This window comes from Rousettus aegyptiacus, unplaced genomic scaffold (genome assembly GCF_014176215.1).
Source record: "Rousettus aegyptiacus isolate mRouAeg1 unplaced genomic scaffold, mRouAeg1.p scaffold_m13_p_5, whole genome shotgun sequence".
NCBI classification, from domain to species: Eukaryota; Metazoa; Chordata; class Mammalia; order Chiroptera; family Pteropodidae; genus Rousettus; species Rousettus aegyptiacus.
This window is the reverse complement of record NW_023416308.1, coordinates 67,011,944-67,038,908: the sequence shown is the minus strand read 5'-3', so window position 1 is coordinate 67,038,908 and position 26,965 is coordinate 67,011,944. Positions and strand designations below refer to the sequence as shown.

The window sequence follows — 26,965 nt, the reverse complement described above, 5'->3', positions numbered from 1 at the left end:
ATTTCTGAATCCCCACCCAGATTTTCTCCTTTCTCCTTCTGTGGCGCTTGTACCCTCTTCCCTTACTCAGTGCTCTAGTGTGCCCACCCCGCCCCCATCAAACCCAGCTCTTAGATGCTACTCTCAGGTCCTCGGTGGTAAAACTAAATGCCTGTGTCCTCACTTCCAGAATTTCTATTACTTAAGGTCTCATCTTTCCTCATGGAAGGAAGGCAGGCCTTAATCCCATTGGGGGGTTGCAAACGGCTTGTAACTGGGGAGTCGCCAAGGGGAGAGGGGTAGGGTATTCTTCACACCCTTTCCTGAGCTTTCTGAAACAGCCGTGTGTATGTGAGAGCCCATGCTTCAATTCATTGAGCATCTACTGTGTACTAGGAACTATGTGTTAGGAATTCTACATTTACTAGCTAATTAAATTCTCAAAAATCCTGCTAAAATTCATTATCATTCCCATTTTACAACTGAGGAAACAAAGGCCTAAGAAGTTAAGTCACTTCTAGTGCAAAGTCACAGAATCAGTTAGTGACCACTGTTAAGGTGTTTTAAACTCTAGCCAACGTGGCCTCTTCAGACATTACAGAAGAGTAAAATCATCCCACAGGGAAAACGATGCAGCCTATCACCCACGGAAAACAAAATGAGTTCTCTCCAACAGGGAAATGGATAAATAATGGGCACCCTAACATACATCAGTATTCCATTACCCATGTGACATAACTACTCATATTTAACTCTGAAATGCCTTTGGGTGTCTTAGATCCTGACTCGGGGGGTCCCATCAATGAATTCATCAACTTCATCTCAGTTTGGAAAGTCTGAGGTGAATTGTCTTCACCAAGGACCCAGAGATAAATGCAACCACCCTCCCACCAAAGGGTAGGAACTCTAACTCCAAGGGAAAGACACCAATGAAAAGATCCTTAAATACCTAAAAACAAATCATCATGGTTCGAAAAGTTAGCAGCAATGTAGCCCCACAATCAGCTCCTTCATAGGAAGAACACACAAATATACATTTAGTTGGCCAGATGACAAAGTGCGTGAAAGACACCAAAAAATCAAGACTGAAACATTGAGGTCAACCTGTATCCTTAAGAGGCATTTACTGAGGACCTACTATTCGGTCCCAAGTATTCTACATACATCATCACTAACTCTCACCATAGCCTTTCCTGGTATATATTATCATTTGTATATATAGTTTAGAAAAGAGACACAGCAAGGTAAAATGACTTGCCCATGGTCATATGGCTAATAACTGGCATACTCGGGGTTCGATTTCAGGTCTGTCTGGTTCTCATGCTTGAGCTTCTTCCATTGCAGCAGGCTGTTATAATTTGGTCATAGTTCTCCTCTTCTCTGCATTACTTACTCCCCTCTATTCCTCTACTCTAAGGAAAAATCCTTGGTACAAATGAAAAGCAGCTATTGTTGCTGCTGGAAGATATCACCACTTAATATTTTAATTGTATTTAATATTCAAATTTATTAGAAATTCTGGAAACTGGGAAAGAGTATAACCAGGTTTTGTCCAAATCGAAGCCCAGAATTTTGTCTCATACATGCTCCCTTCCCCATGCCCACGAGACCAGTCTGGCACTGACACTCATAGCCCGCCACTTTGCCTATACACACACCAAGCCATGCATCTCACATGCAGCAGCTCTGCCTTACCTTGGGCCTGCAGTTCCTACATCTTCTTCCTGCTCTTCTACAGCACCGGCTAGCTCTGGGGGGAGGAAAGTATCTTTGTTGACATTATTCACCCAGCTTTCCTTTGCCCCGTTTTCTCTGTTCTTACTCTGCTCAGCTGAAACAGGAAACAATAAAGACAGGAGGGTTATCTCTCACCTCCGTGACCTACAATTCTCATATCAGCTCTTATCACTAAAGGCTTGAACCTGAACTTCAGGCCTTCCCTGAGTGCCAAGGCAATCAGTAATGAGTCTGAATACCCGGAATCAGAATATCTGCAAGAGAAGTCAGTAGATTCCTCTGATATTAGCTCCCCACTCCCAGCCCCAAGCAGAGTCTCCTGAGAGCATGTGTGTACCTTTAAATGTACAGGTAACTCCAGAGACAATTGAAGCAAGATTCAGACTGCCTTTGACTCTCACATGAATTGGTGTCAGGACCAAACGTGTATGGCCAGGGGACGCTCAGGGCAGGAAGTCCTCATTACGACAGAAGCACCATTACCAGGCCTTTACGGAACATCTGCAATGTGTCTGACCTAAGGCTGAGCTCTGGGATACAGAGGGGAGAAATAATTCTAGTCTGTAATGACCCTCTCCACTGGCGCCTCCTCCTCCCCCTAGTCTCTGCATATCCAAATTCTACACACTCCTCAATACCCACACAATACCTCTGTGCTCCCTCTTCAAGAAATAACCTCTTTTGCCACTGAACATATAGGGCTCTTTACCTGTATCTCTCAGATAATTAACATCAACAGAGTGATGACAGTGCCAGGCACAGAGCTAAGTTCTTTGCATGAATTATCCTAGGAAGAGGGAGAGACTTTCCAAGTTTGCAGGTTTGGAAACAGAGGATCACAGAGTTCAAGAAACTTGCCTAAGGCCACGAAGCCAGTAAGTGCCAGGACTACTTTTATCAGTGTTATGAAGATGAAGCAATATCAGGTCTCCCAATTTCCAAATACATTCACATTGCAAGGTGGTATTCCTCCACAAGTCTCTTTACAAGTCTAGTTTTTTTTTCAATTGCAAAATGAAGTCCACAGGACCGACTTGTACCCCTTAAGATTTCTGGAGGTCTGGATGGCTTTCAAAATCAAGAGGCCCGTGAGCAATGCATGGCACATACTAAGCAGTCCGCTCTTATTTGCAGGGAGTGTGGCTCCGAGTCAGAAAGACTGAAACCCCAGCTCTGCCATTTGACAGCTATATGACCTTGGCCTTGTAGAACTTTACATACACCATGTATAGAATGGGGATAATAATACCTACATTATAAGGTTGCTGCTACAATTTGAAATAATAGAGAGTAAAACCTATCATATATTAGATGCCCAAAAAGGTGACAGTTATTCTCCTTAGTAAGTACAGAGTAGATCTAGACGGAGGCTGTGAATCTTGGGGGTTAAGATTCACAGTGACTAGTCCAGAGTTAGCAGGTACTGGTAGATATTTAATGAACTCAACAGAATTCTAAAGAAGCCTTCAGAATACTGTCTCTACAGTCCTTTAAATGATGTACCTGGTTAATTAGAGAAGTACCAGATGTCAAGGTCATTGAACAGGGAGGCTAATCTCTTTCTGTCTAAGCTCTTTGCCCTATTCAGGAGAAAAGTTTCCGAATCTTCGGAATTAAAAACCAAAGAGAGAAGAGGTGGTAGATGCTTATAAGTCTCGACTGTCTATGCTACTACTACTCAACATGACATTGAAGGGGTTCCCTTTGTCCTTCTACACCACACTAAGCCACTCCACCCCACCTCCATCCATCCAAATACAGGGCAAGAAAATTTTGAGCTAAAGGGCGACACATTATGCAAAGTGTACCTTTAAATAATTTCCCTCAGCAGATTTTAGTAATGACTCTGACGCCCTTCCCCTCTCCTGACTCCTTCATCCCTAACAAATGCTGGCTCTAAATGTACTCGCCAGATCAACTCACCTGCTACCTGGAGCCTCTTCTTCCTCATGGATGCTCTGATGATATCCGTGCCATGGATTTTGTCTCTGTGCCTTTTTGCCTTGGCTTCATAAAACCATTGGCCACTCATATTCTTCAGCTGCTGGTCATCCTTAATTTTTTCAGGCAAATGTCTACAAAAGGAAAAGAGCTTTACTTTGCTGAGAACCCACAGTAAACAAATGAGTTCGCTGTGACACTGCATAAAGCAATTCGTAAACACACAGCCAAAATGAAGCTCTTAATATTTTAGAAGATTCCACAAACCTCCCAGATGACTAGCAAATGTATATTCCCCTGTGGGAAGTCAGAGAAGCCAAGGCTAGCATTTTTTAAAATTTCGAATATTTAATCCATGATTCCCAGATGATGCCTGAAATTTCTCAATGGCAGATTCACTTTTTGGTCACAGTCTTCTGTGTCCAATATTCAGATGTAAATACTCTGGGGAAAGATGGCACATTAAGCTTCCTTAAGCCTTGGTATCCTTATCTGTAAAAAGGGGTTAATAATAGTAACCCACCTCATAGGGTTGCTATGAAGATTAAATTAGCTTATGCATGACAACCACCCTCCCCACACATGCCTGGCACCTAATAAACACTCAGTGACTAACTGGTGGGGTAGTTAGCAGCTTATCAGTCCTTTCCATGTCAGTGAAATGAGTTTACGAAGACTTTCCTGGAAGCCTGTGGGAGACAGCACATGATGTCCCAGGGTCTCAATCTCAGGGACATGAATACTGAAAAGGCAGGCTGCAATGAAGAAAGATCAAATTTATGTGAGTGGTGTGGAGAGTGGAGACAAAGGCAGAGGCAAATGCCTTTTATGCAGACACTGCTTTTAAGGGTTCCACAATCATTCGTGCTCACTGAAACACTGAAACCTAAAAAACAAACCAAGTACTACTGCTTTCCTAAAACATTCCTAATCTAGACTGGCTGGAAAAACACTGTTCCGCTTTGCAAGCTTTTTAACCTCTGCATCTCTCTATCCATCCCAATAAAATGAGAACCATAAAATCTATCTTTTCTTATTCATAAAGATGTACTTAGAATAAAGTGGAATAAAAGCCTTAAGGAGACTTTGAACTCTTGGAAGAAAATGTACTACATAAATCCAGGAGAGTTTTATGATTGCCATTCAAGCAACTATGCACTTCCTGAAGTAGCAAATCTAAGTGTTTTAGCCAGAGAATGTGTATGGTGGCCACACACCAGGATTGTGGCAGGGCCGGGCATGAGGGCTGTACACAGACTTATCTGGGAGTGGGAGGAACAAGAGGGACAGTTATCTTGGGTCTAGCAAGGCCATTTTCCTCTCTCTCAAGTGTGCCTGGAGACTGTCTTTCTGCCCAGAGTCCAACTCTCTGCTGGAACTTCTTCTCCTCTCCTAACTACCTAGGAAGAAGTGACTCTATCCCAAACATGCTCAGTCATAAGCCTTGAACACACTGCCATGACAGCCCATCACCAAATCCTGACAGAGAGAGTGCCATCACTTCATGCGTCTGCATCACCAGAGTGGTCACGGATCTTATTAAACGCGTCTAATGGTTTTCCATTGCCTAGGTTTTCAGCAGAGAAACAACCCTTCTGGGCTGCTGGTGGAGCTTTTGCCTTCTCTTCCCTAAAGGACTAAGTTTAGGTTGAACTCCAGAAGAGAGTCCTTCCAGCTCTCCCTGTTAGAGAGTGAGCTTCTAGTGTCAGGGCCCACTCTCAATGTATCCTTGCTGGGTGTCTGGAAAAGTGCTAGTAGAGGAAGGAGTATCATATGAGGCCCCTGACCACCTGGCTTCAGGCTACCTTTTCAGATTCAGGTTCATTTTCCAGCACTTGCCCAGCACACTAGACTCCTTACTGTTCTCCAAACGGCTCTTGCATGATCTCCGTAAACATTAGAAGCAGGAAAGTGTGGCAGAAAGGCTATAGGCTTTGGAGTCTTTCAAAATTAGGTCCAAATACTCATTCTGACTCTTTCTAGATGTGACCTTGGGTGGGTTACTAAACCTCAGTCTTCTTGTTTGTAGAGAGAGGAAAATGAGACCTCCCCTGCAGGACTTCTGGGATGATTAAAAGAGGTGTATATTTGAAAGTACCTAATAGTACCTGAATCTTGGTAAGAGATCAGTAAGTGTGAATTTTCTCAGGATGTCTTTTCCTCCTTCTCTGTGCAGTGCGTTGCTCCTCATCCTTCAGATCCAGTTCACATACCACCTAGCCAGGGGAGCCTTCCCCAGTTCCCGAGGGCACAGTTCAGCTTGCTGTTCTCCACACTTTCATGGCACCTTCACGATAGCACTTACCACACTTTCCAATGATCTATGTGCACATCTTTCTCATCCACTAATCTGTCAACTGTGCAAACTCCTCGAAGGTGGGAAAAAAAAGAAACACTATACCTTAATCGCCTTTATAATGCCAGCACCTAGCACAGAGCCTGGTTCAGAGCTGATACCCCAAGACTGTTTGTCAAGTCAAAAAGCCAATGAACAAATAAATGCTCAGCAGCCACCCCAGTCTGAGTGAGGCAGGAGATAAGAGAGATCTTGTCCCTGCTGGGGTTGGGTAAACCACACTGTATCACAATGGCAGTGCCTTCTCCTGATGAGGCAGGATATCTCATCTCTCAGAGGAATAGGAGAAAAACATAATGAAATATGGCAGCAGTCATCACCTTTTTGAAAGAGACCACAAACCCTCATAGCATCTCTCTCAATTTCTCCTTGTGAGATTTATTTACTTATTTTAGCTGTTCCACTGAAATGAATTTGTATAGGTCCTTGTGCTGTTCTTGATCTACTCCTGCCTAACAACTGCAAGTCTCTGCTCACATCAGACTTGCCATGCACAGTGGGAGTCAGGTCCACTGGAAAAGCCGGTAGCGATTAGAGTGAGGAATTAAGGTTAGGGTTCTGGCTCATTTCTTTTAAAGTGGCAAAAGAATAAGAAATTCTCTCAAAGTCAGATAAGTGCTATTTATGTATAGCCTAACATGATAGTCACTGCTGGATTCAATCTATTTCTTTTTCTTAGTCACTTGAAATATTTTATAAATGAATTCATATGTGTGACACCACAGCCCAAGTTTTGTAAAGATGTAGATCATTTTGAAAAACCCTGCTATCCAGGCGATGCTGTTAAAATTTCTACCAGCCCATGTTGATCTCTCATTTTTTTCTGAACTCTGATCATACCAACAAAATTAGCATTTGGTTCTCTAATCACTGTATCATTTAGTTGAAGTGGAAGAAGGGTAGGTTTCTTGGGACTCACCTCTTACACCGTACTACCCTCTCCACGCATGCATGTTGTGCTTTGTAGAGAGCTGAAGATGAAGAAGATGCTTAATAAAAACCCGAGGGCTGGTGGGCAGAAGCGAAGGCAGAAGAAGAGCACTCAGCACAGAGAGGGCACTGTCCCACTGCCCTCCAGGCAGAACGTGCTGGTCATTCCCACATGCCTTCCACTATTACATACAAAGCATTGTTTTGTACTGGGTCCCCTGCTTGGCATTTAATATGTATCATCTCATTTAACCCTTACAATTTCACCATGTTGTACAAAGAATTTAATCAATTACAAAAGACAGCCATCTTGTCTCCTCTATCTATCAAAGGTCATATCTGTTAGTTTGTTCATTCAACAATCCATGAATCCCCTAACATATGCCAGGCATATGCTCAGAGCTGTGTGTTAAAAAAATCAATTGACAGCCCTAACTGTCGGTGTTAACTCCTGTGGTGCAAAGAGTGTGAGCACTTACGGAGGAAAGGCAGAAGAGTAGGACTGCCCTCCAGGCTGGCCTCAACGCTTTCTCCTCAGCCTACGCCCTTTTTCTCCTTTGTAATGACAAAGCACACCCCATCTTACAGCTATTCATTATTATTAGGCAAAGTCCCAACATCACTGGCAGGACCTAGTTGGTGTTACCTGGTCAATTGTATAAATAAAAAATAATAATAATAATAATAATAATAATAATAATAATAATAATTAGCAGCTTGTCCGGAGAAGCTAATTGGTCCATTTCCCAGCCTTTATTTTATTTTTTTTTTAACTCCTCAGTATGGATGATTAGATTCTGTGATTTGAAATTACTCTTAGATTTGTACTTAGAGTATGAGAGCTGGACAGGACCCTATAGAGTTACAAATGGACTCACTTTATAGATGAAACACTTGAAGCTCAGAGAAGTTAAGAGGTTTGCCAAAGGTCACACAGAGCTGGGGCCGGAAGCCAGCCCAACTCCTGGCCATTGCTTTGTTACCCCATCCTGCCTCTGAGAGCCAAACATGATTTTGTTTTCTAAGATGGCTATCACACTCTACTCTTTTTACAAAGGAATTCAACCTTCGGTAGAGAATCTCAAAACGAACACATGTGAAAATGAAATAAATTGCAAATGTTCCTTACAGTGGAAAACGAGGGATAACGTGTATCCCTTGTGTCATGGACACATCAGAGATCCCCACAATCTGCTGCGAGACAGCACAGCACGTGGGAAGCATAAGCTTTGTAGTCTGACAAGCAAGGCTTCAATCTTGCAAGGTGCTCCGCCTCTTCCACCCTATTTCCTTGTTGTTGAGTGAGTTCTGCTACACAATTATACAGATGAAAGGAGAAAATGTATGTGAAGCTCAGTGTACAATGTAGTTCCTTGACAAATGTTGGTTCCCTTCCCCTTTGCTTTGACAGAAAACACCACCAGAGGTCTGGAAAGCCATTCTTCAATGACAACTGCCTTCATTTAAAATAAACTAGGTCTTAAGGAAGTAGCTGGGAATCCTAAGATGTGGTCGCGGTTGAGATGGTATCTATTGTGAGAACGCCCATCACCATAGATGTGGTTGCGCGTGCATGGGGTGGGGGATGTGGTGCTGATGGTGCACAGATGCACATGGGCAATGATTTCCTGCTGGCAGTATGACGCAGGGTACAGGAAGCGCCACCTCTAGAGTGTGTTATTTTCAAACCATAAAAGACTAAAATTACATATGTGTATGAATGGTGATGTTTCTTAAAAAGCGGGGGTGGGGGCAGGGCAGAGGAACAGGGGAGAGAGAAAAAGAATCCATCCTGATGTCTGCTTCACTTCTGTTTTGTGAAATGTCTCCTGCTGGTAGTTAGGGAAGCCGGCTGGATGGAGATGTATGGTAATAACTGGGCCTGGAAATTTTGGCTATAGGTAAAGAGGCATCATGAAAGACAATGTGATGGCAACAGTGACCTGGAACTGTTATCTTCTAACTGTATCCCAGAGACACCACAATAGATATTCCCTTGGGTTCAAGTTCATGTTCTACCATTAACAGATTGAGTGATTTAAGAACTGGACATTTCCTCTGTATGATGCTCATTTTTCTCATCCATGAAATCAAGATGGGAGGTGACATATAGACTAACTAAATCATCTCCCAAGTGTCTTAAATGAACTTGGATGTGAACAATTCAATGCACTGGTTATACCAGGCATAGAAAACAGATTTCAGTTCAAATGCCAAATCTCATCTGCAGCCCCACTGAAAAGGATTCTGAGGCAGTGTCTGCTCTCAGTTGGCAACAGTCCTATAATTCATTAGTGATGTCCCCGTGGCTATAGGAGGGTTATATTCCAAAGTGCATAATGAATTAGCATTGAAAGAACAGTCTCCATTTTAGTGGCAGTTTTGCCTTAGTAGTGATGTGTTGCTTAGGTTAATATTATAATAGTATCATTTATGTTTCTAGAGCCACATGCTGCCGAGAAGGGTGATTGGGGCATTGTAAAATCATATTAGGGAAACAAAGTTAAGATGTAAAATTTGCAATTGATAATCCATTATGTGTATGAAGGCCATTATATAGTAAATCTCTTGAGGGCTGGGACCATGTTTCAATCACCTTAAAATTATCTTTATGTCATTGTTTAGAAAAGTTCCCTATATTTAATAGGTGCTCTCTTAAATTTCACTGTATTGAGTAACTGAGAGTTTTTAGGACTTATTTCCTCCTAAGGAATCAGACTAGCCACCAGAGACTTCTGTTCTTGGAATGGTGAAAAAGAAAATTAAAACATATTTATCACCTATTGTGAGCTAAGAAGATAAAGAATTACTCGACTCAACTTTCGCTTTACTCTTTTAACTTTAGTCCAAGTCTCTAAGTTGAGGCTCAGAGAAATTAAGTAACTTGTCCAACAAATCGCAGTTGATCGGTGGTGAGGATAGGATTCAAACTCATGTCAGTTTGACTCCAAGTTCCATGCGGGAGAGTTCTTTCCCTGTGTCATGATAGATGCCTCACTGTTTTTCTGAAAGAATAATAGCAATGTACAGCATGGGGTAGAGGGAACAGCAATGGACCAAGAGTTTTTCTTATTATGGCACTGGCACTGCTTAACTGTGTGGCCCTGAGCAAATCACTTCCCCTCTCTGGGCTTTACCTTCTTTATGTGTAAAGTAACTGATGTGGACCAAAAATATCTCCTTTCCAGAGTTGTCAAGCTATAAGTCTGATGGAAGAGCCAATAACCAACAGCTGGGGATGCCGAAAGTGATGGAAAGCAGAAACCCACTGAACAGCATTTTCAGAAACCAGAAACCTAGTTCTAGTTCCACCAGCCCAGAAGCAGAATAAACTCAGAACCATCTCTGTACATCTATTTCAGTCCTAAAGCATAGAGAGTATCAGAGCACAAGTCCTCTTGTGTGGAGCAAGCCATGGGTTGGGCCTCCTTCAGTGTCCACAAGCTATAGGTCTCATGCCCACCTGACCCCCTGTACTCTGTCACTCCTCTCCAGTCCCAGGGTCCTGGATCTGCCCATGGCCAAGTCCCATGAGGTGCTTTGAGCTAACTAAAAGCTCCCCCTGAATGGTGGTAATAGATTGGATTTGACTCACATCAGATTTTTCACCACGCTGAGCCTTCTTCCTATCCATTTATGAAAGCCAACATCAAGGAGAGCACACATGGTAGCTGCTGGGACATCATCAGAGACAGTGGATGGAAGGAGAGTCTGCAAACCCAGTACTACAAAGGGTCTCAGTATTTCATCAGTATTTTCAAACCCAGTACTACAAAGGGTCTCAGTATTTCATCAGTATTTTCAAACCCAGTGCTGCAAAGGGTCTCAGTATTTCTGCTATGGCTGCGGTCTGGCTGGCGTCAGAGGCTACACATTCACACCCCTTACAAGACCCAGTTGTATGGAGAACTCTACATCTTGGGGGATATTTTCATCAACTACTGCAGGTACCCAAGAAGCACCTCCACTCTACTCATACGGAATCACAGAACTATGTGGAAGACTCAACAGCTTGGAATGCCAGGTGTCAAGAAAAGACAGAAAGGAAGGATGAATCTCTCTCTGTAACCTAGTGAGAGAGAGGAGGTAGAATTGCAGAAGTGGGAGGAACTGAAGGAACTCACAGCAGTCCAATGTTCATAGCTCTGAAATCCTGAAACAGGAAGAGGACTCACTGCTTTCTTTCCAAGTCTCTCCATCTTGTCTTGTCAGACACTAAAGGAATTCCCACTTCCCAGTATGCTTTGAGAATCAACTAATACTTTCTCTGAGTGGCCCCCTCCTCTTATTTCTAAAAAAAAAAAAAAAAAGAGAGAGAGAGAGAGAGAGCGAGAGAGAGAGAGAGAATAACAGTCCTGTCTTGCCAAATCTCAGGGTTGCTGTGAGGAACATAAAAGAATAACATTCATGAAAGAACTTTATGACTGTGAATAGGTAAAGAATTAATGTTACCAAGAGGCTTTGATGACTGATTAGTGTAAATCCCCTGTGCCTCCTGAGGAAACTGCTCAAGCCACCCCACTTGCCTTGAATGGGGAGCAGTGCCCCGTCCAGGTGCACAGAGCACTACAGGTGACTTGTGGGGAGGAGTATGACAAGTAAGGAACCCTGTTCTCATGATCTCCACTACCTACAGCTACCTCCTGTCACCATCACAGCTCGGTGTACTACCTTGCAGGAGACAGCCATCCCCTTCTCCACGGCCAGGTCCCAGGATGGCCTGTTTGCTGTTCTTTTCTCAGGGAGAGGAGATGAAGTTAGCTAATAAGTACCCGAAGACCAGGATTTGATTCTCACTTCTGACATCTATGGATTGCATGAGCTTGGGGAAGTCACCTGACCTGTCTCAAAGTCAATTTCCTCACATATCAGAGTGGGTGAAAATATATCCCCACATACCTCACCCCCAAACGCACAAAGGTATTGTGAGCTCAGAAGAAATAATGGGCATGTAAGCCCTTTGCAATTTGTTAAGCACTGTCTTGATATAAATTATTAGTAGGAGCCAGAATCAGGCACTTTAGAGTGCTTGAAGTGAATTACAGCACATTCATTTATAAAGCATTCATGTTTAGTTAGGGTCAAAAAAATGGGAAATGGTACAAATAAGTCTGTTATTCATGACACTTGGATTCCAGGAAATAAGAACATGGCTTATGCTCCTCTTGGGTAACTCCTGGGATGAGGATCATGCAGTTAATACCAACTTACACCGAGGAAGCCTTTCACTAGACAGCAGAGCCTGGACTCAAGCCTGCTCCTTCAGCATCCTGGTCTTGTGCTCCTTCTACCACGCGGGTGAATGAAAGTGGCAGAAATGTTGACGTGGAACATTTGGGTCCCTCCCAACAAGGACAGTGTGTCAGAGTTGCCACTCCTTCTTGTGGGAAACCAAGTTAAAACTGGCTCTGTCAGAGCCAATTTCAATTGCTACTGAAACCAACTCAAACATTTCTGAAAGTACGCATAAATGTGAGGTACTTTTCAATTTATTTTCTTTTAAAAATTTTAGAAATTTAAAATATTTCTAACTCGGTTCACAATTCAGTTTAAAAAAGTGGATTCAGTTTTAAAAATGTGGATATAAAGATACGCACACATCCATATATGTAGATTTAAATGTATGTATATGTTTGTATATATTTCATTTTTAATTCAGTATTTAATAAGTTAAAGGAGCTTAGTTAGGTTTTTAATCAAGACTCTCTTTCTGGCAGGAGTCCTGTGGGATAAATTAAGAGACACCAAGGAGGAAAAAGTTCTATCCAGGAAGCGAACCTAAAATTGGAACCCATAAATTCAGGCTACAAGTCAGAACTACCACTTATGGTTGAAAAAAAAAAAAGTGCCCCGTCTTCTTACAGACCGGCCCTCCTCCCCGCAGGCATGAGGACCTCTCTGGCCCTACCTGACTCTCTCCTCTTCAGCCCTCTTCAGGGCAGCGTCCCGCTGCAGAACCTTCATGATGGCCTCTTGCTCCTCCTCCGTCAGGAAGCTTAAGTCGATCATTTTGAAAGGTGTACACAAAAATAACCGTAACAAATCTGGCTTAAAGTTCTCAAAGCTAAACAACTCTGACTGTAGGCCGGATGATTAAAAGATGCGAAAATAAAATAAAATAATATTCTGTTCAGTTCTCGAGCAAAAAAAGTCTTGTTTGGGCTCAGCAAAAGTTTTAGGTGGCCGATTGCAAAATCCTTGAGTGCCCTTTCTGGTGGGGCAGTAGTGGTCTGTGGGACGACGTCAGGAAGAAGCTCTCAGAAGGAAGCCGCATTCCTTGCCGGATAGGTCACTTCTACAGTGGCATTTCTACTCATGCTCCCCCTCTGGACCAGTGTTAGACACAGTTTGTTCTCCTCCTGTCCTCGTCATCAACTCAAGGAGAGTCAGCAGCATCTGGGCATCATCTACCTGGGGAAACATGAGATAGTAAACACCAAACAGTGAGAGGCAGTTCCTATAAGTATTGCTCTTTATTACAATATTTAAAACATGCCTGGGGGGAAAAATGACCATGAGATGGTCTCTGAGATCAGGGAAACCAGTTCTGCCAGCTTCATGAGCAAATGGCAAATGGTTCATGAAACATGCTTCAGCTCCATTCCAGACAGCCAAGATGGAGAGCACACAAAAATGCCTGTCAATGTTTAATGATCCACCAAGGTATGGCTTGGTTGCAAAAAGGAGCTGGTTCTCTCTCTGCAGACTCATGGGGAACTCAGCTAAAAAGTCTCAGTACAGGTCAGTAAGACCAGGAAGACATGATTCCAGCTGTCAAGTGATTACGCATAAGAAACTAGGAATAAAAATTCACAAGCACTCACTTCTTCATGAGTATATCAGTGCTCCGTAATGACAGCGGTGTTAAGGTAGAGGTAGCTTGCACAATGGTGGGAATTGTTATGCTTCCCCTAGTCCCACCTCTAACCTTTGCTGGGGCTGCTCACCAAGCAACTCACCAAGCTAGTCTCCCTTCATTTCTGAGGAGAAAGAACACTTACTGGTATGTGGTAGGTGTATAAACTGGGGGAAAGAGGCAAACTTTCAAAACACTCCACCATCCAACCTGAGCATTTTTAAGTAGGACAATATGCAAGAATCCTATCTTCTCCGAGGCATCTTAAACCCCTGTGTAATGAAATGAAGGTGAGACCCAAAGAATGCCACAGCCAGACAAGACTTCAGAGATTATCGGCTCCAGGATTGGGATCCTTTTAACAAGTACAGTACTGCATATATGGTAGACACTAAAAACCAAGTGTTTAGTAAATTTTAAAGCAGCCCCACTTAAGAATTAAGTCGAGTGTCTACACTAGTGAGTTGTTTTTAAGAATAAATTCTTCGTCTGGACAATAGAACTACTACTCTCTCCACTACTTGCTAGCTGTGAACCATTAGGCAAGTTACCTCCCACTCTGAGGCTCAGTTTTCTCATTTGTACTTACTTGACATCCCTCACAGGTTGTAAGAATTAAATGAAATAATGAATATAAAACAGCACATACCTTGCATCCTGTACAAAAAACAGCTACCAAAAATATATTCTGGCTCCCTTTCTGAGCTCACACTTTTGTTCCATCTAGCCAGATAAGAGTGTACTTAATTATATATTTTATTTTTCTCTTTTGAATTATGTTTCTTACCTCCCCCATGAAGTTTGGCCTTCATGGACAGGTACTCTGACAACCTTTGTTTTACCTTTCTGTAGCTCCTTACATAATGTCCACAGAGACTACTCAAATAAATATTAAGATAATACTTTACTTTTTTTAAAAAAAATTGCATGCACTTTCATAAGTTACTGAACACTTGTTCATTTGAAAACTACTCATCCTTCAAGATGAAAGTCTCCATCTCCAGGAAGCTTTCCCTAACTTCTATAGCCAGAGTTAAATGTAGTGGATTCACTTATTGTTCCTAACTCTTTATTGTCTTTCTGAAACAGAACCATAGCATCATGCTGCCACTAGAGTAAGCAAGGTGTTCTTCTCTACCTTCCTGATGTTGGGCTGGGCCTGTGACTTAAAATTTTACAAATATAATGTAAGCCTATGCGGTAGATGTGCTTGTGTGGCTTGGCTTGGCTTCTTGTTTTGCCATGTTCCACAAGAAGAGCTAATCCCAGGTAGCCATTGCCTCTTCAGTCTAGGTCTGAGAGAGAGAGATACAAGGAAAGACCAGAACCTCACCCACCTGAAACAGGGTTACCCCAGCTGACCTGTGGATATGGAAGCAAGAAATAAGTATATTTTTTTTGGAAGCCACTAAAGTTTTGGGGTTGTCATACAATACTTTTGTGGCAGGAACTTGACTAACGAAAACTTTCTCCTCCATCTACATACCTCCACTGCTACAATTATTTGTCTGCCTTCAGTCTTTTCCTTTTGACTGTGAGTTCCTGAATATAAATAACTAAGTGAACAAGTAAATGAATAAATGAATGAATGGACCACATCCAAATACACGACTTCACCAGGGACAGCTATCTAAATTTTTTTCATGCACAGAAACTTACTTAGATCTCAAAGGCTGGCAAGGAAATGGATTCAGGCCACATTCTGGGAACCATGTCCCTGATGAGGCATTACACTGCCAGATAGTTCAATGGGAGATTGTTTTTAAGTTCAATGAGTGGGGGGCAGGAAGAGAACAAGAGAAAAAGCACTTTGGCCATCCAGCAGTGGTAACTGGCAGGTTTGCTAAAGGAGGAAATGCTGATTTCCACATCTTTAGGTAGAACTAGAAGCTAACCAGTGCTTCAGTGTAAAAGCTTCTACGGGTTAAAATTCTATCTGAAAATCAGCTGTTAAATTTTAATCAACTATTTCTTTAGTTAAAATTTAAAAAAAAATAATAATAATCAGCTGTTAGTGAAGCTAAGGGTAAGATCCTCATTTTACAAAGGAGTAAAGGGCTGGAACATCTGACAACTAATTGAGTAGCCGGGCGTCACCACCCAGTCACACGGCAGGAGAACCCTCAGATGGCAATCAAGATTCTTCAATATGAGGTACTCCCCCAACTCCCAACTTCTGGGTGTTATTTATCACGGGAGGAAAAAAAATCAAATGTTTCATTCATTCATTCATTCATTCATTCAACGAACATATATTGAGAGCCTATTGTGTACCTGGCACTGTTGTAAGTGCTGAAGATACGGCAATAACGTAAGACAGAAGAAAACAGCCTGTCTTTGTGGAGCTTACGTGCCAGTTGGAGGAGACGATGATCAATGATCAAATAACAAAAAAATAAATAAATAAAATTTAAAAATAAAACCAAATGATTAAATTATATAACTTGTTGGAAGGTGGAAAGAGCTATGGAGGAAAACAAAGCAGAAAAGGGAAGAGAATAGGGGTGGGTGTGTGTGTGTGTGTGTGTGTGTGTGTGTGTGTGGTGGGGGGGGGGAGTTGGAGTTGTAAAGAGTGTTTAGGGTAGGTCTCACGGAGAAGATGACACTTGAACGAAAACTTGATAGAGGTGAGGAAACAAGCCACACAGGTATTGCAGTGTCCTGAAGTGGGAGAGAAAATAGGAAATAGCAAAGAAATAGGGCAGTGCTGGAGCATCAGACTGTGCCAGGAGGAGGCCAAGACAGAGAGGGTCAGAAAGGAAATATATCAGACTAGACTGTACGAGGCTTTGTAAGAGCTTTAAGATTTCTGGATTTTACTCTGAGATAGAATAGCATGAGGAAAGGCAGAAGAAGAAAAGAAAAGAAATATTTGCTGGACACCTCCTACGTGCCTGGCACTTTACAAGTATCACTTCATAGGCACCTCACAAGGATGTGAAGGAGATGTTTTATTATCTGTGTTTTTCAGGCGAGGAGAGTAAGGCTCAGGGAGGTGTTTGCCACTACGCTTGTGTATGGTGGAACTGGCATTTGCTTGTGGCTTTGTCAGATTAAGGCGCCCCAGTGTTGATATCATTTAATTCTCCCCTCCACACAGATTCCTCAGACTGAGGAAGCAGAATAAAACTTTTCCATCTGGCCGTGGCTCCTTGTTCTCTGCTTAAGCATAGAAGAAGCATAGCTGGTGGTCAGCATGGGAGCACCCTCAGTGCAAAAACGGAGATGGATGAATTTTGGGCACAGGGATTCTTGATGTGTTCACACGAGTGGCTTCCATGTGAGCAAAATATCTCCTTAGGTTCAGCCCTCCCTCCCACCTACCCTCCTCGTGCTGCTGAGTAAATTTCCACAAAAACTCAAATCTGACAAAGCCATATTCCGGTCTTAAAATCCTTCAGCAACTTCCCACTGCTCATCGGCTAACGCTCAGAATCCTGACCGTGGCCGTAGGACTCTACGTGAACTCGCACCTGCTTTCTTCTCCAAGCTCCTCTCCTTAGGCCCCAACTACACTCAAGTTTTTCAGTTTCTTCTGCCTTTGGGCCTCTGCATATGCTGTTCCTTCCTCCTGAAACATTCCTTCCTGAGCTAATACCTCTTGACAGCAAGTTAGATGTCACTTATTGGACAGAAGCCTTCCCTAACTTCTCGAGGCCAGGTTAACTGTCCCTCCAATGTGCTCCATTAGCATCTGACTTCCTCAGTCAAGGTACTCATCACACTGTCTTGAATCCCTATCTACTCGTGTTTGTCCCCACTAGTTAATGAGCAAGGCCTGGGCCTCTGAGTGCTTTGTATCCCCAGTACTTGCCACTGTGCCTAGTAAGGCTCTCAAGTAGTTGATACATGAACACAGGTGGGAGGGGACTGAGCTTCCACTTTCCCTTTAACTTGAATCTAAGGCCCATAATTGAAACAAGCTTATATTATTCATTGAGTTCCAGCTCCAGGTCTTTCGAATGACTGTATGGTTTAAATAAATCACACGGCTATTGTAGCCATCCTTCAGTTTTCTCACCTGAATGATGGGTATATTCACTCCTACTTTCCATTCCTTATGGACATTATTATAAAGCTATGGTTAGAATGGAAGCCTCTGTCAAAGACAAATAAGGAATTAGCAGCTGTAGGAACAGCAGCACAAAAAGGAAGTTTGAGGTCTTCAAATGCGGACTGTGCTTAATTCCAATTTTTCATGTGTCAGCCCTGCTATGCCACATTTATAAAAGCCAATACTCTTTTCCTTGTCAATTGTCCAAGAGTTAAGCTGGAGAAACCCAGGCCTCAAACAGTTGGGACTTGCTTTTCATGGCAGCAAAGAGAAGAGCTAGGCTAGTATCCCCAAACCCAATCATTTTGCCTGACCAAACCCCGCTTACAGCCTGATTAACAATAGCATTTGCTCCCCAACTCGCTCTGCTGCAAGGAGGGGCCCAGACGTCACCCTCTCCTTTCCCAAAAGGCTATTTTTGTACCAAAGCCTGCAGACCTCAAGGAAGGGGAGGAAAACGCGAGTAAGTAGTGACTCTCACATGATGTGGTTTTCAGAAGAAAAGTAAATTGTTCTGACAGTCTCATGACATCAAGAATGAAGGTTTGAAAGAAAGTCCTGGGAGGCAGAAGGAGAACAGGAACAAATAGGCTTGAGTCAGGGTGGGCTTGGGGAGAATGGCGCTGGACCAAAACAGGCCCAATCAATAAAGTGGCTTAGCCCCAGCAGTGACAAACCATCAGACATAAAACCAAAGACTTTGGAAACTACCTAGATCACAGCAGCAAAGGATAAACAGCATAACCCTCAGATGGTTCAGGAGAAGCCTAGGAAGAAACAAGTTGGAAAATCAGAGAACCTTTGTTCACCTCCCTCCTAGCACACAGAGCTCTCCTCAGTATACCAAACTGGTGGTCACCAAACCAGCAGCCCACACTCCAAAGGCACACATGCGCAAAGCTGCTAAGAGCCCCGCTGGGCCACTCCATTTCTCAGGCGTAGTCTGGCACTTGGTTGAACTTGCCTGTAATTTCACCCTTTGCCTCCAATTTGCCCTGCCACTCTCCCTTTCACACAACAATTTAAAAGGAAGACCAGCTTTTACATTTTCTCAGAGTGTCCTTTGTTGAGGGGACGATGAACTTCCTCCTTCCCTCAGATGTTTTCTAAGCCTCTCATGATCTTGGTCATGTTTCTCTAGACTGTAAAATGACCAGGCGGTGCTAAGTGCTTTACACAAATGATCTCAGTGAATCCCTCTGACTGCCCGGTAAGGCAGGTCTTCTCCACACTGTACAGACAACACCGGTCTCAATCAGTTAAATAACTTGTCTGCGGCTGCTTTGCCAGAACATGGTTTCAACCCAGGGCCGTAGGATTCTAAAACTACCAGTTTTAATCTTCACTACATCACCACTCCCCTTATTCTCAGGGAGGCCATACAGCTAGTTAGGGACAAAGATGAGACTAGAACCCAGGTTTCCTGATTCCCAGACCAGTCCTTTTACCCTGTTGTTCCTCCTTCTGTACCTTCTTTCTTCTCTGTCATTTCCTACAGGCCTTATGCCTTGGTTCTCAGAGCACGGCATGCTCTTCCATGTGCAACTTGTTAGAACAGGAAAATGACTGGGCCCTTTGAGTTTGTTTTATAGACAGACATGGAGAAAAGGACAAGCATGGGACAGAGGGGAAAAAGGCACCTGTGTCAACATGTGGCTGTGTATACACGCGCATCAGCTTCTGAGAATGGTAGAGATGCCTGGAACCAGAAACTACTACCAAAAAAACCCCTACGTTATATGTTTAAACTCAATCAGAATGTCTTGTTATATAGAAATGCATGAAGATTCTTCCAAAGGTGGAAGCCTTTTGTCTACTTCATTCAATTCTTCAACAGCTAATGTTTCCCATAGACTGAATGGGCAATCTCAAACTAAGAATGTAATAAAGAAAGACTACTTATGTGTGACAATTCCCCCTACCCTTTACTCTCATAGTCAAACTGAAAGATAATGTCCCTAGATTTCAGAGAGGCTGCATGTTCCCACATGATGCAGCTGTTTGGTCAGGCTTGGGAATCACAGCTGCAAAGGATCTCCATAGGTCAGAACCGGCTGGTGACTGGTTAAAGGGCACAGCAACGTATACAGTTAAGTATGTTCACTTGTATGTCAATTGTTTTCCAGCGGTAACAGGAGCAAACACAAAAATGAACAGCTGAATCAGAGTCATAACTAGTTCTTGGTGCGGATGAGGAAGCCGAGATGCAGAGAGGTTAAACCAATTGCTCAAGGTCACACAGTTACCTAATGTGAGAGCTGGGACACTCAGAGACCATTTTTGTCATTCAGGACATATACAATTTCAACCAATACAAAGATTTGCAAACAGGCAAATAAATGGGTCGGGCTGCACTTTACAGCACCCTGAAACCAGCACACTGATAACAGCAGGTATTAGAGATGAATTCTAAACTTAATTATTTTCTTAGTTTCAAATTCTGAGGAAGGGAGTGGAGGAACCAGCTGATTTATTAACTAGGCTGTAATTAAACCCAGGATAATAAAGGTAACTGAACCGTAGCAATCACCAATTCAGGCTTTAAAAGGGCTACATAAAGTCTCACTTTTGATGCAGTCATGTGCATTCCTATCTGGCCTGAGAGTGAGGGGCTCTCTCCAAAAGTACTATCTCAGGATTCCCAAAACTGACTACATTAGCATCACCTGAAAAGCTTTTAAATAAATAAATAAATAAATAAATAACCAACCAACCAACCATGCCTGGGTCTCCTCACCCTCCACGTCCCTCCAGCAATTCTGATTTGACTGATCTGGGGTCCGACCCCTCCTGGGATATTCTTTTTAAAAGCCATCCAGGAGACTGTCATGTGCAGCCAGCACTAAGACCACCAAACTAACTAGTCCTCTCCTCTTTCTGGCCTCTGCTCCAATCCAGGACCTAAGGGATGAGGCAAACAAGGTGGCAGGACACAAAACAGAAGGCAAGGTTGTGTGAGCATAGCACCCTGCACCTACAGCACCCTGAAAAGGAGGCTTCCTTAAAAGCGAGGCAACTCAGGCACAAAATTTAAGGAGACACGCACTCTCCGGGTGCTATACGTGCAGCGTCAGCACTTGCATGATCTTGTCTTCGCAGATTTTTGTGCCCTGGGTGCCTCACTTGCCTCACCTTAGTCTCAGATTTGCTCAAACCCCTCTGGCCAGACCATTAATTACCCCATCAAAGATACAAAAATCAAGTTCCCACCATGTGCAAGGTTTTCCTTGTGCTTCTCCATCCTCTAAAGAGACTCTTACTCTGAAACTGATACAGGTGAATAATGCCTCTGACGTCCACGTGCTATGCCCCTGACATAAGAGGCTGCTGTGATGGAGTGGAACACACTGGTTTTGGGGTCAAAAGAGGATTAGAAGAGGATTGTTCTTTCATTAGTCTTAAGTTCCCCCAAGGACTCTGGGTTTTTTCCTTGGTCTGTACCATGTAGGCAGCAAGACCTACTTTACAGGGTTACTGTGAAGATGACATTGGGCCGGAAGTAAAAGGACATGGGATGTAGTAAGTGCTCCATGGTAACGACGAATCGCCACCATTTCACTGACCTCCATCACCTTCTCACGCTACCCTGAGGTTGCAGTGCTACTGCTGCTGCTTTTCTTATTTTCCTCTTCAAACTGTCTCCTATGTTCCAATTGCCCACTCCATCTTAAGGAGTCAAATCTCTGGTTTATGCAAGCACCTCTCTACCCTGGGCCTTTGAGAAGATAAAAAATCTTCCAAATTAGGGGGTAGGAAATGGCTATAGAGAGGTAGGGTGAGAGGATCTCATTTTTAAATTACCAAGAATTCTTCTAAATCTTCTCATTTTAGGACCGGACCTCAGCTTTAGAAAATCAAAAGTGAAGAGTCTGACGTTTTAGTCTCCAGGATGGTTCTGCATTAACAGCTCTCATCCAACTCCACTTCCTCTCGTGGTGGGCAGAGAGGTGCCTTGGCACTGCCGTGTTCCTAGCACCTTGCATGGTGCCTGGCACACAGCCGAGAACTCATTTATTGAATAAAGGAAAGAAAAAAAGAGGTTAGAGGGGGAGGTGGGAAACAAGATAATTCAACAGCATAGAGGAAAATCCAAGAAAAGTTATAAGAGTAGGACAAAAAAGTTTTTAACAAGTTATCTTCCATAGATGTACAGTATTTGTTAAATCTCTGTGGTAGGCAGAATAATGGTCCTCCAACGAGGCCCAAATCCTAATTCCTGGAACTTGTGAATATGGTACTACATGTTCAAAGGGACTCTACAAATGTGATTAAGAATCTTGTGATGCGGACATTATCCAGATTATCTAGGTAAACCCAATGTAATCACAAGGTTCTTGTAAAAAAGGAAGCAGGATGGTTAGAAGGAGAGAAAGGAGATGTGAGGATAGAGCCAGTTGGAGTGATACGCTGTGGAGATGGAGGAAGGGGCCACGAGCCAAGGAAGGCAGGCGGCCTCTAACAGCAGGAAAAGGCAAGGAAACAGATTCTCCCCTAGAGCCTCCAAAAGGAACTCAGTTCTGCCAACTCCATGATTTTATCCTGTAAGCCCCGTTTCAGATGTCTGACCTCCAGAACTGTAAGAGAACAAATTTGTGTTGTTAGAAGCCACTAAGTTTGAGGTCATTTGTTACAGTAGTAACAGGAAACTAATACACAGTCTGAAGACAGATCAAGTGATTTATTCATCTCTGAATCTTGTCCTTGCCCTACAGCCAATCAGTTGCTAGATTCAGTTGACTGAACCTCCACAATTTCCCTCCAATGAAACCCTTTCTTTCTCTACTGCTCATTTAGTAATTGTCTTTGAACGTGACCTCTGTCATTCCTGGTTCTTCCTCGCTTCTATCTACTGTACACAATATAGCTAGATTCATATCCCAAAGCTCCACTTTGATTATGCCTCACCTCGACTTAAAAAACCTTCCCTAGCTCTTCCCCGATGCCAGAATAAGTCCAAATTCTGTATCCTAGTATTGACATCCTACTGGTTCCAAGCAGCCTATCTAACCTTCCTACCCCATGAACTCCAGCCACACCACTCAATATCACCTCTATACCATCATTGCCGGAACTCTGTTCTTGCTATTCTCTCCACGCAGAATGTCTTTCCCTTATATCTGCACACATCCAAAACCTCCTCACCACCCAAATCCCAAGCTTAAATGGTAACTCCTCCATGAAGCTGCTCCTGGGGTCCCATTCCCCTCAAAAATATCCACTCCACAAGCCAGCAATAACTACTTCTTTCACTGAGTCTTCATTGCACCTATTTGCACATCTCTCATCTGAGGTAAGAAAAAGCACAGGCTCCACAGTCAGATGGACCAGGGTACAGTGCAACCCTCTTGTGCAAGTTACTTAGCTTCTCTGAGCCTCAGGCTTTTCATCTGTAAAACAGTTCTCATACCAATCTTACTAGGTGGTTGACAAGATTAAGGCTCATATATAGGTATTCACACAATAAGTATTCGATAATTACAATATTAACAATAATTACATAACATTATAGTAACTTATATATGCATCGAATTCCCACTTCTAGACTCTTTAAGGGAAGAGTTTATGTCTACTCTATTTTTGTAGCCACACGGTACCTTGCGCATAATAGAGAAAAAACTTCTAAATATTGAATACATCACTGGACTATTGGGAGCATCTCTTCAGGCTTCCTGTTCTGTGTAGAGCACAAATGGCCTCATTTTTCTCCATTTCAGAGAATGGAGGAGAAATACACTGGTTCTCTTCCTGATGGGCAGTGTCAGATAAAATTCTTAAGATGGAAACTTTGCAAGACCCACCCTTTGGTTAATGCCTCAATACTACTATGCATTCCAACCACCAATAAATGAGTATTGTTTTCATTAGCATAAGTTACATATTGTTATTTTAATGCCATTGAATTCTAGCTCAGAGAACAGCTGCTGTTCCTGAGCCAGTGGGACAAAGTTCATTTTTACTCCATTATGTTTAGAAATCCCATGCTGGTGAGTCTCCTTCATTCCTCAGCTGGGTATGCAACAGAATTACCTTCCTTTAAAGGCATTTCTTAAATCATTTTTATGCTAGAGTAGAAACTTAGCCCCTTTTTTTCTCAATCAAGGTGGCGTCATCATGACATTTAAACTCATGAGGTCTGGTTTTAAAACCTAGTCACCCACTCACTAGCCTGGAGACCATGAAAATAGCACTTACCTGAGCCTCGGTTTCCTCAGTTCTAAAATTGGAACTAACCACTGCCAACCTCCCTTGCTGAATCGCTGGGGGCCAGTGAGACCATGTATGGAAAGACATTTTGGAAACTGCAAAATGATATAAAATTATATCTCCCATTAACCTTCTAACTAAGCATACACTCCAAGCAGACACTCGTAGATTGGATAAGAGGAACGTTCTCAGGGGTTACATGAAAACAGATAAAGTGGAAGCATTCTAGAAGAAATGAAGAAAGCTTTCTCTTGACCTGCCTTCATGCAACCCCTGAGACACAATTGAGAATAGTGTTGTAATTGAAGGTGGCAAATAACCACAGGCAAGCTTCTCTTGCAGGAATCTTAAGGAACATCTGACTTGCTATCTGTAAAATGTTCTGGGGTGATATTCCTAAATGGAAGGTGCCATTCAGTTTAACTACCACATAATTAGTCAGCACCACCTCTGCCCAGGCATCATGCCAGACTCTCTACCTATATGACATCCTGAATCTTCAAAATCCAACTATCATTCAAGGCAGTAGTGTAATCCAGAAGGGCCTTCACTATGATTGAGAAGGCGTTAAGAAATGACCAACCATGTCTAAGACAACACTTAACATTACTTAGCACTTAACATTACTTAGCGCTTAACATTAAAATGGGCAGCAACTCTCCCAAACCCAGTTCAGTTTTCCTCAACCTCTAGTCCCCTTACTTATTTCCTAGTACAATGCTTCACAGAAGGGTAAAAGCCCTAATGAGCAATTCTCATGAAAAATTCAGCTGGTCTTTGGAGAAAACAGCTGGAGCTGACCTTAGGAATTCCACTAATTTCCCCCTACCACACAGCCTTAAAATAGCCAAAGAGCATTTCTAGCTAGCAATGACCTTTCCTTTAAAGGAAATACTATGCAAAGAGGCATGCTGGGGTCATTAGCCCAAACTATACAGTCCCCATGATAAATCCTTGGCCAAATGTTCCTATGAGAATCTCCCTTCCCAAGGTCAACACTGAAATTTCATAAAGGCTCCCCTTTCCCTACTCCCCAGACACCACTGGATCTATATAAAGACATACACTATCAGCCAGTAACTACCCGAGTGGCCATGAGGAAGCCACTCCCCCTTCCTTGGCTCCAATCTCCAAATCTGTAAAAGGAAGTGCCAAATTCCGACCTCTGAGGTCTCTTCCTGGTATAAGACTCCCTGCGAGGTACCTGGGAGGTAATGAAGGCTCCTCATTACCTTCAGGATAAAAGTCACACTCCTCAGTGCTACATGCGCTCCTCCAAACTTGCCTGCTGCCTTCTTCATTTTCTCCGATATTGTACCTTGAGGTTTCTTAAGCTGACCTCAGACACCTCTGTGCCTTTAAAACATGCAGCACTTTTTGTCTATAACGTCTTTTGCCAGCTTCTAAAATTCTTACTCAATTTTCAAGAGACAGTCCAGGTATCACTTCCTTTGGGAAGACGAGTCTATAACCCTCCCTCACAAGTTAGTTTAGAGTCTCACAGGACTCTGCATTATACAGTAACAGTCTGTTTACTCCTCTGTGTCCCTTACAAGCCTGGGAGCTCCTTGAAGGTACAGACACCATCCATCTCTGTACTCCCAGTACCAGACCCTGGGCCTGCCATTCACCGTTTGCTGACACTGTGCCAAATTCCACCAGAGGACCACATGCATTTTAGAGTGTTATTCCAAAAGACCAGAAATTAATTTTTTTTTTTTAAGATTCTTTTCTCTATACAAAAAGCAAGAAAGAAAACTATCTCCAAGTCATTGCCTTATTAGGAAAAAATACATATAGCTGTTTGGAATTGTGTCCTAACCTTAAGGGTTTGAAAAACATATAATTTTTCCTAAGAAACCTCTCTTTAAACCATCTGAACCACAGCTTTTTAAAAAAGAGATTCAGATTTATAAATAATGTATAAATTGGTGGAGTTTGGGGTTTTTTTTCCTTTTCTTTTTCTTTTTCACCAAAAGGAAGGAAAATCTTTAAAAGGAATAAATTATATGCTGAATTTTCTGAAAATTCTCAGCCATGCCCTGGAAAATCATGAAAAGCAGAAAGAATGTTATCTTGTATAAAAACAAAATGTCTCATTAACTCCTAATAATATTGAAAGGTATGTGCACATTTTATAGGAGAGAAAAAATTAATTAATTAACAGCTAGGACTTTGACTTAAATACCTTCTTCCATCTTTACACATATTATCTCTACATGAGACAAACCAGCAAAGTAGGCAGTACTGTCTGTGATTTATAGATGAAGAAACTGAAATTTGTGGAGAATAAGGGACTTGCCTAAACCCATATCTAAGGTGCAGGAATGGGATTTGAACTCAGGTCTGCCTAGCCCCGAACTTCTGTCTGACACACCAGAAAGAGCTGTGGAAAAAGTGGAAGGAAGGGCCAGGCACACAAGTGCCCTGCGAAGGAACTCAACGATGCAAAGAGGAGCTAAGGTTTCCCTTCAACTTTCACACCATCCAAAACACTGAGCTTTGCAGTACAGAATGCTGTGAAACTTGATGTGTAATGCAACCAGTTACAAAGGGATTTTTATTCTGTATGTGATTCCAGTTTGACAACATATATTAACAGACTCCTGAAGTTTGGAGAGCAGTCAGGGAGTATGATGTTGCAGCATTAGGAAATCTAATTTTTCTAAGCCCTCATGAACAACAAAAATCCTTGCATGGATCTGGGTAAGAGCTTTATAGTATTAGTCAATTCTTAAAACCCCATCCAAAGACAGAAAAAATTATCATCAACACTGCATTCCTCAGGGTCGACCTTGCTCTGCCTGGAGGAGCAGCAGAAGATGGGGTTCTGGTTCTTGTTCTGCCACTAATGACTGAAACCATTGTTTTCTGGTAACCTCACCTGTGAAATGAGGCATCTGGTTTT

The 26,965-nt window shown here is 42.7% G+C and overlaps 1 protein-coding gene across 22 annotated transcripts in view; it reads right to left on the bottom strand.

Moving 5' to 3' along the window:
• The window catches only part of SYTL2 (synaptotagmin like 2), a 95,052-nt gene that overhangs the window by 41,958 nt on the left and 26,129 nt on the right, over positions 1-26,965 (bottom strand). For 19 of the 22 annotated variants that reach the window (XR_004950803.1, XR_004950802.1, XM_036220465.1 and 16 more), the window contains exons 2-4: positions 12,852-13,354; positions 3,640-3,791; positions 1,675-1,810 (exon numbers count right to left, since the gene is read on the bottom strand). Coding sequence is in view for 20 of the 22 variants with exons in the window: in XM_036220465.1 (XP_036076358.1) it covers positions 1,675-1,810; positions 3,640-3,791; positions 12,852-12,952 (389 nt within the window). In the remaining 2 variants the exon portion in view is untranslated. The remainder of the gene's footprint in view (positions 1-1,674; positions 1,811-3,639; positions 3,792-12,851; positions 13,355-26,965) is intronic. The other 3 variants (XM_036220461.1, XM_016160367.2, XM_036220459.1) reach the window with 2 other exon arrangements.